We start from the raw sequence: 12,697 nt of genomic DNA, 5'->3' as shown, positions 1-12,697 counted from the left end.
TTCTGGCTAACCATTTGCTTTCTCTTTTTCTGTCCTCTCCAGGTTTTGGGGACATTCTCATAGACTCAGATGAGACTGTGATGGCCACCCCGAGGGGCCAGTGCTGATACGTTTCCCAGCCCCAGTCATTGTTCATCCTGACATCATTTCCAATCTCAATATCTAAATGCCACAGTGCTCTCGGGGCAAGTTGGGCTGGGAACCACTGTTGCCTTGTAAGGTAAGTTTGTGTATGTGTATTTGAGCCTGTGTATATCCCCATGAATTAATGGTGATGCCTCAGAGGTGGTGAGACAGATACATTTTATCAGAATTGGCATTGCTGTGTTGTATGTAGCTTGTGGAAGAAAGAATTTGGAGTCACTTTTTTTGGATTAAGGTTACACCCATCTAACAAGTCAAAAGTATTAGCATTAAAACTAAAAAAAAAAAAGAAAAAAGCAAAAGCAGGTACCTGTCTTTTTCCCCCTGTGAATTGCCCTCAGGATCTTCTACATTTATTCCTGAGCTTTGCCATCTTTAGATGGGATTATGTTTGAAAAAGGCAATCCCAGCTTCAAAATCTTACTTCAGAACAATGATATATTTTGTTTCTAGTTTGGATAATCTTTTAAAAAGCAAAATAAATACAGTCAAAATAATAATCTTTCTAAATCAAAGATCATCTTTTATTTGTTGCAAAACTTTCCTGTTTAGTCTCCTGTGTTAGGGGTATTTGTGTGTGACTTGGCAAAACGCTTTTCATGGGTTTGTAAAGATTTAGCAAAAACTTTCAGAACTTTGTCTCAGTTTAATCTTAGCTCTTTTCCCCCAACCCCCCTATCCTGTCTTCAGGCTCAGCCTCCAGTAGGAAAAAAACAGGCTTGAAACCAAGCCCTCCCACTAGAATCTAATTTTAAATTTGCAATCTGTTGTCCTGTGATTTTTGCTTCAAATTTAACTTTGAAATAAATACATTTCATCCTTTCTTTTGCAGTTTTGGAGGTCTGTTTTCAAGTCATAGAAGGGTAATCATTACGTTTATTTTAATAAGTTTTTAAATACCTCGGGAGGGGTGAAAATTTTCATTAATAATAATCATAATTTATATACATCATTAGATGCCTTATGCTTGGATTTCACAATGCCCTTATCAGCAAGAGAAACCTTGCTTTCATAGTTAACTTTTGACTTGAATATAAGTTGGGTCATCTTGCGCCCACTAATGGGCTCTAATATTTTGTATTTTTGGAATACCCTTATTATAGGCAATCTGAGTGATGAGCATTTCCATTGAGAAGAGCTGTACGAAAACTTTATTTAAATGGCCAGTGTAATAACAAGTCAGGCATGGTCCCTGCCACTGGGAGATTATAATAAAATGCGAGGGGTCTACGTACAAAGCAAGACAAGTGTGTCAGTGTACAAATAACCATGCCACAGACACGATGTGAGGAGGTCGAGCAAACTGCCATTGGAACATAGAGAAAGAGTGATTAAATTCCAGCTCCATAGTATTTTCTTTATCTTAGGTAATTTTCTGGAGCCATCTGTTTTAAGTTTGGGTTTGGTGCTGTTTAATTGTAGCTGTCAGTGTGGTGCCCCCATCCTTACGCTCTTCAATTATCCAAGAAACCTAGGAACTTAAAGCATTTATTTATTTATTTTTCTTTCCTTAAAATGAATTGCAGGTTTAGTGTAACTTTGGAAAATACAATAAACAAAGTATAATTTTGAAAATTAAAATTGCCCATAATCACTCTATCGAGGATAGTAACTTAAAATATTTTATATGTCTGTATATTCCTTCTCTCTCTCTCTCTCTTTCTCTTTTTTCCTCTCCCTTTCCCTCTGTCTTCCTGTGTGTGTGGTGGCGGGGAGAGGGAGAGAGAGAAAGTAAAATGTTGTTAACATTCTTAAATTTTTAATCTCCTCAAAGCCAATATCTTGGATGTGCATCTCAAATGTAAGTTTTGACTTGCTGAGAATAAGAAGAGTTTTGCTCCAGAGACGTTTGACCCTAATAGTAGAATTATCTTTTTGATTATCTACTCCTGAACAGGGCAAGCCCTGGCAGGCTGACCCACAAGGCTGGGCTTTGATCATGTGGAACATTCCTGTTCTTCAGCTAATAAAGGGTGGGGCATTCTGTCATCTGTTTGGAGTACTGCTTGAACTTCTGGTCTCATCTAGGGAATTAGACATCCTAAACCATAAAAATATTATTATAACCTCCTTAGATCTCAAGGTGATGAGGTTATTTCTCATTTCCCTTGTGTCTTCTTCTTTCTCTCCCTTTTTTCCCTCTGACTAAAACTAGTAGAGTATTTTTCTTTGTTCTCTCTGCCCAGAGACTTTGACCATGGGTGGCTTTCTATTAACTGGAATGTTTTCTCATGCAGTACTAAGAAAACCTCACATTGGCATGATTGAAAAATTCAGCTTACATGTTATATCTTGGATCATACAGGTTTTACCTTTCTTTTTCATTTGTGTTGTACTTCTCCACTCATGTATAATAATTGATGTTCACGGTGATCTTGCCTAGATGTTGCAAGCAATTAAATTTTTCATTTATTTCAAGAGTGTTTACCTTTACTCAGAGAACACAGTTATACAAGTTGCTTTAAAAGTTTGATAATTCCAACCTCTGGGTCACCTTGGGGTTGGCATCTATTGACTGTCCTTTCCCCTGAGAACTGGTTAGATTTTCCTGGTTCTTTGGAATGCATTGTGGACATTTTGAGTATTCTGTTGGGAGAATCTAGGTCCTGTGAAAATCATCTAGAGAACGTTGAATTTTCTTTTTTGCTTTTTTAGCGGGTAATCAACCTGGCTAGGTTCAGATGGCAAGTTCTGTCTGACCTCCTGTGGGTGGTGGCTCTCATGTCAGTTCAGTTTTCAAAGCCTTTGCTCTGAGGCTGTAGGTTTATTCCACACAGGTGCCACTTGGGAGCTAGACTGGGAGGTGGGCTGTGGTTTATATCATAATTCAGTTCTCAAAGCCTTTGCTGTCTTGCTTTGGGTCAGTCCCAGGTATGTGCACTTGAGGGGTGAACCTGGGACTTGTGTAGATGACTTGCAGGGATCATTATTCTTAGTTTCTTTGGCTAGAATGACGGGGTATGTCTCGGGAGTTTTTGCTGCCTGTGCCACAGCTGGACTGTGTGCTCACCCTCCATGCAAGGCTGGAAGAGTAAAGTAATAAAAACAAAAATGGGAAACTCACTCTTGTTAGAGTGGCTTCTTCGGGTTTTGACTCCCATCCCCAATCCACCTGCTTTTGCTTATTCTTTGGAATTCCTCGGGTAGTTGGTTTTTCCTTTGGTCCACAGTTTTTGGTATTTATCATTGGGAGAAAGATCAGCTGTGGTGTCTTAACTTCATCTTAGCTGGTACCAATATTAGCATTTCAGTTTTGTTCATACTGTGTTAGAGACAGAAGCCCAATTCCTAGTTAATCAACTCTACTTCTCTATTTAGTCTCACTATAGACCATTGTTTTGTGTTTACTTTGTATTTCTTGATAATATTATACTAGATAATGCTCAATACATGCTTATTTTTTATTGCCTAACTTGTTGAAAAAGAGGATTCAAAAACATTTCATGTTGAAGAATCCTCACTTTTAAACAAAAATTTCATTTAACCAGAATATTCCAGTTAGTTAAGGCTTTAACTTTTTATTTTGAAATAATTATAGAAATCGTACACAATAAGTATACCCTTAACCTAGTTTCTCCTAATGGTTGCATTGTGCATAATTGCAGTAAACTACCAAAGCCAGGAATGTGACATTTTTTCCAGTGTGTGTGAATAGTTCTATATTATTTTATCACATAAGGCTTAGTAGGCTAATACATTTATAAAAGCTGTCCCTGAGAAAGGACCACCTACCAGATGTATGTATAAACCATTCTAATGACTGTACCTTTTTTTTTTCCTTTTTTTAAAATTGAAGTATAGTTGATTTACAATGTTGTGTTAGTTTTGGGTGTACAGCACAGTGATCCAGTTATACATACATATATATATATATATATCTATTCTTTTTCACATTCTTTTCTGTTATAGTTTATTACAAACTACTGAGTATAGTTCCTTGTGCTTTACAGTTGGTCCTTGTTGGTTATCTATTTTATATATAGTAGCGTATATACGTTAATCCCAAACTCCTAATTTATCCCTCCCCCCTTTCCCTTTTGGCAACTATAAGTTTGTTTTCTATGTCTGTGGGTCTATTTCTGTTTTGTAAATAAGTTCATTTGTGTCTTTTTTTTTCAGATTCCTAAGTGATATCGTATGATATTTGTCTTTCTCTGTCTGACTTACTTCACTTAGTATGATAATCTCTAGGTCCATTCATGTTGCTGCAAGTGGCATTATTTCATTCTTTTTTATGGCTGAGTAATATTCCATATTGTATATGTGTGTTTGTGTGTATAGATAGATAGATAGATAAAGATACATCTTTATCCATTCACCTGTGAATGGACGTTTAGGCTGCTTCTGTGTCTTGGCTATTGTATGTAGTGCTGCCTGTACTTATTGATAAAGTTCCTTAAGATACCTTTTAACTATTTCAATGAGTACAGTAAGCCCCTTACATACGAACGAGTTCCATTCTGGGAGCACATTCATACATCCAGTTTGTTTGTTAAGTCCAACAAAGTTAGTCTAGGTACACAACTAACATAATCGGCTATATAGTAGTATTTAATTTGATGGGATTTAAAGGAAGTTTCTATGATTACTTGAAAAATTTAACTCCTTACTTAAAGAGAAAGATCATGGTGTTGGGAAGAATGGGAAAGTCACACTCGCTCTAGTGTCCTTGGTCTCTGGCCCTGAGAATCTCTTGATTTTCTGATATCATCTACTTTCAGATGACCCCTTCCCATCATGTCACTATGTCTCCTTTGCCCCCATTTTCTCTGGATCATCTCAGGCTGAGCAGTTCTGCACTGTCTACCCTGACAACGAGGAGATGTATCCTCTCGATTCCAAACCCCTTTCCTAAACTTCTGAGGGAATAGCTCCAAAAAGAGGAGGAATGTAGGAATTAAGTGAACTGAGACAGGAGCAAGGCCTTGATTCGCTGCCCAGATAATTGAAGTTTGGGGAGTACAGTGAAGCAGGGCAAGCTGAAGCCCTCAACTCAGTTCACGGATCAGGGTGATCCCAAGCCCAGTGGCCTGGAGTGAGGGACCTGCGCTGGTCTGCGGGTGGAAGGGACCCAGAGAACAGCACACAGACTGGAAACCAGTGTGTTGTCTAGGCACTCTGATGTAGAAGAGCTGGCATATTTAAGGCCAATGTGTGTTTTCTCTAGTTCACATTGTGCTAACATTCTCATCTGTTTTCTCTTGTAGTTGTATGAGTTTGAATTTTTACATTCTAGATTAAAGTTTCTTTTGTCATTCATTCATTCATGCAGTATTTTTCCACTGAGCACCTACTGTCTTTCAGGCAGTGTTCTAGGCACTGCAGATACAGCAATAAATAAGACAAGCAAACTTTCAGTCCTACCCCTGAGGCTTAGTTTCTAGTGGGGAAGGATAGAGAATAAAAAGGATAAGTATATCTTTTCCTGCCCTGCAAATAGGTTCATCAGTATCATTTTTCTGGATTCCATATATATGTGTTAATATATGATATTTGTTTTTCTCTTTCTGACTTACTTCACTCTGTATGACAGACTCTAGGTTCATCCACATCACTGCATGTCACCCAATTTCATTCCTTTTTATGGCTGAGTAATATTCCATTGTATATGTGTACCACACGCAGATGAAGAGAATGGACTTGTGGACACAGAGGGGGAAGGGGAGGGTTTGACAAACTGAGAGTGTAGCATTGACATATATACACTACCATGTGTAAAATAGATAGCTAGTGGGAAGCTGCTGTATAGCACAGGGAGTTCAGCTTGGTGCTCTTTGATGACCTGGAGGGGTGGGATGGGGGTGGGTGGGAGGGAGGCTCAAGAGGGGATATATATATATAACATATAGCTGATTCACTTTGTTGTACAGCAGAAACTAACACACCATTGTAAAGCAAATATACTCCAAAAATAAACAAAAAAAGGTAAGTAAGTGAAACACATTTTTTGTTACAATTATGATAAATGCTAAGGAGAGGGAAAAAGTCAAAGAAGAGGGATAAGAAATGTTGAGTTCTGAGGGTTGTCCTTTTGATAGGGACGCCAGGAAAGACCTTTCTGAGAAGGTGATATTTGAATCAAGATCGGAACAAACTGGAAAGAGTGAGCCAGATGTAGATTCCTGAAAACTGGAGGGTTGCAGGCAGAGGATGGAGCATGAGCAAAGGCCCTGGGGCAGGCCAGGAAGCCAGATCTTAGACCATTGGAAAGAAAGTGTAAGACTTGAGGTTTGAATTCGGAGAACTGTTCCTATGTTACAGTCTTGCGCAGTACTTCCTGCTTAATATCCCTCCCACTAACTACCCCCAGAAAGTGCAAGCTATTTGGGGCCACTAACATTCGACATAAGGAAATCAGTAACGAGTGTAATGAGTTAAAAAATGGTAACATTTTCCAGCTTGCAATCGAGCACCTTCATTCTGATGCTCTGCTCTTCTATTTCTAGCCCAGTTTTTGCATTTCAACCTGTTCTCCTCCCCCTTAATCTTTCCCCTCTTACCTAGTGACTGTGTGATGATTATGTTGGTAAAGTGCTGATCACTACTTTTTGCTTTTGTTACTAAAATGCATGAACATTTATTGACTCATCACACATAGAACACTTGTAGTCTCTCTAGAGGCTACAGAAAAAGTGAAAGCCACTTTCTGCCCAGAGTTGCTTCCAGACTCACAGGAACAAACAAAGCCTGTGCAACTGTAAAATATAAAGCAAGGTTTTTGTTTGTAATAAAAATAAATGATAAGGGTTAAGTAGGAGAGAGCAGGAAGAAATGAAGATGCTGAAAGTAGCTGGCATTTTACATTTGTGTGTGAAAAGGGTTAGGATTTTCAATTCACCCATGTTCTGGGGGTTGCCCGTGGGATGGGGGTTGCCCCTGAAAAAGGAGATTGTGTTTGTTGTATGCAATAAGCAATTTTAATTTTTCATGCTTATGTTATTTCAGGGTCCCCCACGTGGGCCTTCGTGGTTCTCACTGACCTTTCAGGAAAAGCTTTTAAATGAAGGGGTGTTTCAGCAGTCCCTAGAAACATTTTTCTGCTAAGTTGAGTTGCTTCAGACTTCCTGCTGACTCTGCTTAGATCATCCCCTGAGAATTTCTTCTCGGTAGGATTTAAGAGATTTGGCATTCATCTCTAAACTCTAGTTCTAAAGATAAAAATGGCTTCTTTCCTACCTTGGCTGGCTGAAAAGAATCTTGCTACTAAAAATGCTATTAATATAACAGACCCGTCAGAGCAATGCAGGGAGTGCTGTAATTCTTGAAGGTTGGGGCCATTTCCTTTAGGAAACCTCTCCTGAGGCTTTTAACTTGATTAGTTTTCTGTTGGCAGAAACAAGCCTAACCAGAAATTTGTTGTTGAGAATATGCCTGTGAATTTATATTTGCAAACTTTTGATGTATACAGTAGAGGAGGGTACCTCCTAGCACATTTGAGGTGACAGTTTTGCCTTTCTATACCTCAGTTTCTATCACCATCATTCTTTCCTTCTTTTAACTTTAAATCTATGTGATTCTTAAAATGGGACTGTGGCCAACGCCTATTCTAAGCTTTTAATTACTCACTGGCAAAACATATAGATACATAGACACATCCAGAGATCTTAATGTACGCTTAAGAAAAGAAATCAAGAACCCTGAGAAATTGGTCATGGCCTTTAGCGTTACTTTAGATGCTTATTTATTTTACTTGCAAAAATGTAGTACATGATATTCTTAGGAATGTAGATAACACAAGTTATGCATGGACAGTGCATCTTTTCATTTTCCCTACACCAAGTTGAGTTTCTGTGTTTTTTCTTGGCTTCTTAAAGACGTCAGCCAGGGAGGCGTGAACTTATTGCTTTGAAGTATGCTTGCTACTAGTAAAAGGAAGATTCTCTTTCTTGGAAACTTCGCTCTCAGAATCATACGACGTGTGACCTGGTAGGGAATATTCCAGTATGGGAGTAGCTTCACATCTGGTGTCTGTAAGAATTACCTCTGAACTCTTCGGAAGATTCAATGGAGGAGGTTTTTTCCTTCCTGTTGCCACAAATTTCATTTCAGTGAAGATGTGCTTATAGGAGTTTAAGCAACCTTTGAGACTGAACAGTGGGATTATAGAGTGGTTCTGGATCAATGTGAATGTATATTATGTTTCAGGGTGTTTCAAACTGTAATGGTTACAATAAATTTGTTCCTGTTTTCCTCTGGTACCTTTCACTTTTTTGTTTATTGTATCCCTTCCCTGGCTAGAATGTAAGTTTCATGAGCATGGGGAATGTGTGTCTTTTGTTGTCTGCTGTATCTCTGGCTTCTAGAATGTGGTAGGTGCTCAGTATATATTTTCTGAATGAACGACTATGTAGATGATTGGAAGAATCAGCTCAGGGATGTGCCCAGCTACTCTGTTTTTCTTCTTTCCTTTCTGGCCATTTTCATGTGTGTATCTTAAGTGTATACCACTTAACTAGTCTAGAGAAACCTCGTTGCTGAGCAAGGAGAATAAGGCTAATTATAGAGTCACACATGTTGAACTTTGAGGATTTTTCTATTTTCCACTCTGGGTAACAGTCCTCAGACCAATGAGAGAGACTGGAAAAATGTTAAGGAAGGAGTTGAATTAACCTGGGTAGCCCCAAAAGGCTGAATGATATTTAGTGATTTCATCATGTGAATTTCTGTTTGCAGGGCACTCTGTACCAGATTGATGCTCTCAGGTTGGATTTGCTCCCAGAAATAAACCCATTAGTTTAGCTGCTAAGCAGAGAGTGGGGTTCCTATTTCATTTTGCCCATCTCCCTCTCCCTATCCCATGTCACAGCCCCTACCCGAACCTCCCGATCAGGGTTTTCAGAATGCTGTGGAATTAAGCTAAAAACCTTTTCCTTCTTGACTTCGATTTCTCAGGAAGAGTTGATTGGACTTACATCTTGAGCTTTTCCATTTTTGATTGATTTTGAAGTGTAGATGGAGTCAGAATGAAACAAAACCTTTGGGAGAGAGGGAGGTTATCCAATGCACCTCTGAGTTTTGCTTGGTTTTTTGAAATGTGTAATTTCAAACAGAAAGTTACTCATTTGGCAGACACCTTGGTTTGTACTTTTCAGAGTTTTTAGTTTATGGATAGGCATAGAGCTTTAAATATACACCTGTAGAGTTTAAGTAGAAGAAGACAACGGTTGCCAGCTCAATGAACAAGTGTAATTCTCTAATGATCTTATTTATGTTCTTATTTCATATCTCCGCAGGAGTAATCTCAGTACATGATGTTAGTTCTCACCTGCTACCACGTAAAAGTCCAAGTACCTGCCAGGTGCATATAGGCGTGCTGTTATCTGCCAAGCTGGCTGCTGTCCCTGTGTGCTGAACTCTTCCTGTTAACTGCCTATACCCATTGGATGACTCAATGATCCCCTCCTTTTTTTTTTTCTTTGCTACAGACCATAAAACCATGGGAAACGCAGAAAGTCAAAATGTAGTGCATGAGTTTTATGGAGAAAAGCATGCAAGCCTGGGGCGCAAACACACGTCGCGCTCCCTGCGCCTGTCGCACAAGGTGCGGCGGACCAGGCACGCCTCCTCGGGGAAGGTGATCCACAGGACCTCCGAAGTGACCACCCGATCCAGCAGCACTCCCAGTATCCCCCAGTCCCTGGCTGAAAATGGCTTGGAGCCCTTCTCCCAAGAAGGCACCCTGGAGGACTTCGGGAGCCCCATTTGGGTGGACCGAGTGGATATGGGCTTGAGACCCGTGTCTTACACGGATTCTTCTGTCAGTCCCAGTGTAGGCAGCAGCATTGTCCTCGCAGCAGCCTCTGTGCAGAGCATGCCAGACTCGGAGGAGAGCAGGCTTTACGGGGATGACGCTACGTACTTGGCGGAGGGAGGCAGGAGGCAGCATCCCTATACATCCGATGGGCCCACTTTCACGGAGACGGCGAGCTTTAAGAAGAAACGCTCCAAATCTGCAGACATCTGGCGGGAAGACAGCCTGGAATTCTCACTCTCTGATCTGAGCCAAGAACATTTAACAAGCAACGAAGAGATCTTGGGTTCTGCCGAAGAGAAAGATTGCGAGGAGACTCGGGGGATGGAAGCCCCGGCGAGTCCGCGGCAGCTCAGTACCTGTCAACGTGCCAATTCACTGGGGGATTTGTATGCTCCCCAGAAAACCTCCGGGGTGACGGCAGACGGGGGGCGGAGGGGCAAATTTGCAGGCTACTGTCGGAATTTGGTGTCTGATATTCCTGATCTTGGGAACCATAAGATGCCACCGGCTGCTGCCGAAGAGGCTCTTCCGTACAGTAATTATAACACACTTCCCTGTAGGAAATCTCACTGTCTTTCTGAAGGTGCCACCAACCCACAAATGAGCCATAACAACAGCATGCAAGGCAGAAGAGCAAAAACAACTCAGGTAAAGTGACTGGAATCTGTGTCAATATTTTGGAAATGATGCATGGCTTTAAGTGCATGAGTTTGCTCTTACACGATTCCCATCTTTTAGCCGGGTTTTACCGTGTTTGCCTGGTGGGTGCTGCAGCCGATGCCGTTTCTCTGGAGATGCAGCGCTCTTCTGCTTCGCCCTCTTGCAGTTCTGTGGTGAAGGGGTGGGGATTAAGGAGTAAGCGTAGATGTGTGTCGGGAATGTGATGAGAGTGGGAATAAAGCTGATAAGTTCACATTGGGAAGCTGCCTCTCCAACTCAGCTCTTCAACGGCATCTCGCTCCTTCCGAGCTTCCTTCCTAACGTGGTTCTATCCGTGGACAGATGGGGATGGTGGGGCGTGGACTCTGGGAACTTATTTCTTCAGCGCCACAGGTGGGAAGAGGTTAGTCGGCCGCTCGCTGGAGGAGGTGTTTTTGATTCAGGGCGGGCTCTGGTCATTTGTCAGCTTCTCTCAGAGGTTGGCAGGCTGACTGCCTTACCAGGAGCCATTTCAATTTCCTGTTCCTTGCAAGGCTGGCCAGCCCTCTCTCTGGAGGGAGGTGTTGCGGAAGGAATGACATGGGTGGGTTCCAGTTCTACGCTGCAGCCAACTAGTCTTTGACCTTGGACAAACCCTGACTTCTAGTTGCTCTTCCGAACAGTGGGGTAAAGATGCTCGACTCACCTGCTTCGGGGTCCAGGGCATGAAAGAGTGGGTGTGAAAACATTTTTCAAAGACTTAAAACATATCTTACTTATGAAAGGAAGACCCGTTACCTTCGTTAGTAATGGTAATTAACGTGGAGATAATAACGTATCAAGTAGTCCTGCATGCCTCCTTCCTCTTCTGGTTTCTGGTCCTGCAGTTCCCTGTGGTGGAGTTCTGGGAGTCCTAGCTTGTGTTGAGGATGGGTTGGTAGTTTGCAAGGTGGTGCTTCAGATCCGGAATCCAGATTGGGCCCATTTGCCTTGAAAGGTGTATTGGCCGCCAGGGTGTCCAGCGAATACCACTGAGGTCAGCTGGAAAACGGCAGGTGTGCTCTGACCTGGCCAGCAGTGCGTGGTGTTCACCTTCCGGTCTTGCTTCAGTGCAAGTCAGAGTTATTCAAGGGTTATTTTGAGGCTCAATTCTCTTGGGAAGGGTGTCTAAATATAATGGGCAGATGGGATGGTGGGGAACCTGGGGAGGAGGGCAAAGGAAATTGGCACTAGATTGTCTGTGTTCCTGCCCAAGAGCAAGTTTTTTTGTTTTGTTTTGTTTTTAAGTATTCACAATCTCAGGTCTCTAATTTTATTTTGGAATTTTAAATCCCCATATACAAGTCGTCTGGGGATACAGTTTTTTCTTTTTTGTACCACTGTAGATTTCTATATTAGAATAATTGAAATTTACTATATATTCCTCTGGGTTGATATAGGTTAAAGGAGTCTGTGTTTGACCTTTTCCTCTTCTTTTTTAAAAGATATTTTAAACTGTGGTAAAAGTACACATGACATTTACCATCTTGGCATTTTTAAGTGTATGGTTGAGGGGTATTAAGTACATTCATACTGTTGTGTACCCTTCATCTTCAGAACTCTTTTCATTTTGTAGAACTGAAATTCTGTCCCCATTAAACAATAGTTCTCTGTTTCCCCCTTTCCCCAGCCCCTGGCAACCACCGTTCTACTTTCTGTCTCAGTGAATTTGGCTCTAGAGACCTTGTAAGAGTGGAATCACGTAGTATTTGTCTTTTTGTGACAGGCTTATTTCATTTAGGCTGATATCCTCAAGGTTCACACGTTGTACCCTGTGTCACAAGCGCCTTCCTTTTTAAGGCTGAATAATATTCCACTGTATGTATATAACACTCCCCCCACAGCCCCCATTCATCCACTGAAGGACAAGTTTTGCCGATGGTGTCCAAGCCAGATATCCTGGCTCCACGTCTTCTTACCTGAGGAACTTTGGGCACAATTTTTTTTTAATTAATTAATTTATGTATGGCTGTGTTGGGTCTTCGTCTCTGTGCGAGGGCTTTCTCTAGTTGTGGCGAGCGGGGGCCACTCTTCATCGCGGTGCGCGGGCCTCTCACTACCGCGGCCTCTCTTGTTGCGGAGCACAGGCTCCAGACGCGCAGGCTCAGTAGTTGTGGTGCA

The 12,697-nt window shown here is 41.4% G+C and overlaps 1 protein-coding gene across 3 annotated transcripts in view; it reads left to right on the top strand.

The window, feature by feature from the left end:
* Positions 1–12,697, top strand: part of TIAM1 (TIAM Rac1 associated GEF 1) — a 206,308-nt gene that overhangs the window by 61,447 nt on the left and 132,164 nt on the right. For all 3 annotated transcript variants that reach the window (XM_032631281.1, XM_032631279.1, XM_032631280.1), the window contains exons 2-3: positions 43–220; positions 9,570–10,546. In XM_032631281.1, coding sequence (XP_032487172.1) covers positions 9,581–10,546 — 966 coding nt within the window. In that variant the 5' untranslated portion in view covers positions 43–220; positions 9,570–9,580. The remainder of the gene's footprint in view (positions 1–42; positions 221–9,569; positions 10,547–12,697) is intronic.

This window comes from Phocoena sinus, chromosome 4, assembly GCF_008692025.1.
Source record: "Phocoena sinus isolate mPhoSin1 chromosome 4, mPhoSin1.pri, whole genome shotgun sequence".
NCBI classification, from domain to species: domain Eukaryota; kingdom Metazoa; phylum Chordata; class Mammalia; order Artiodactyla; family Phocoenidae; genus Phocoena; species Phocoena sinus.
This window is presented reverse-complemented; position numbering and strand designations above follow the sequence as displayed.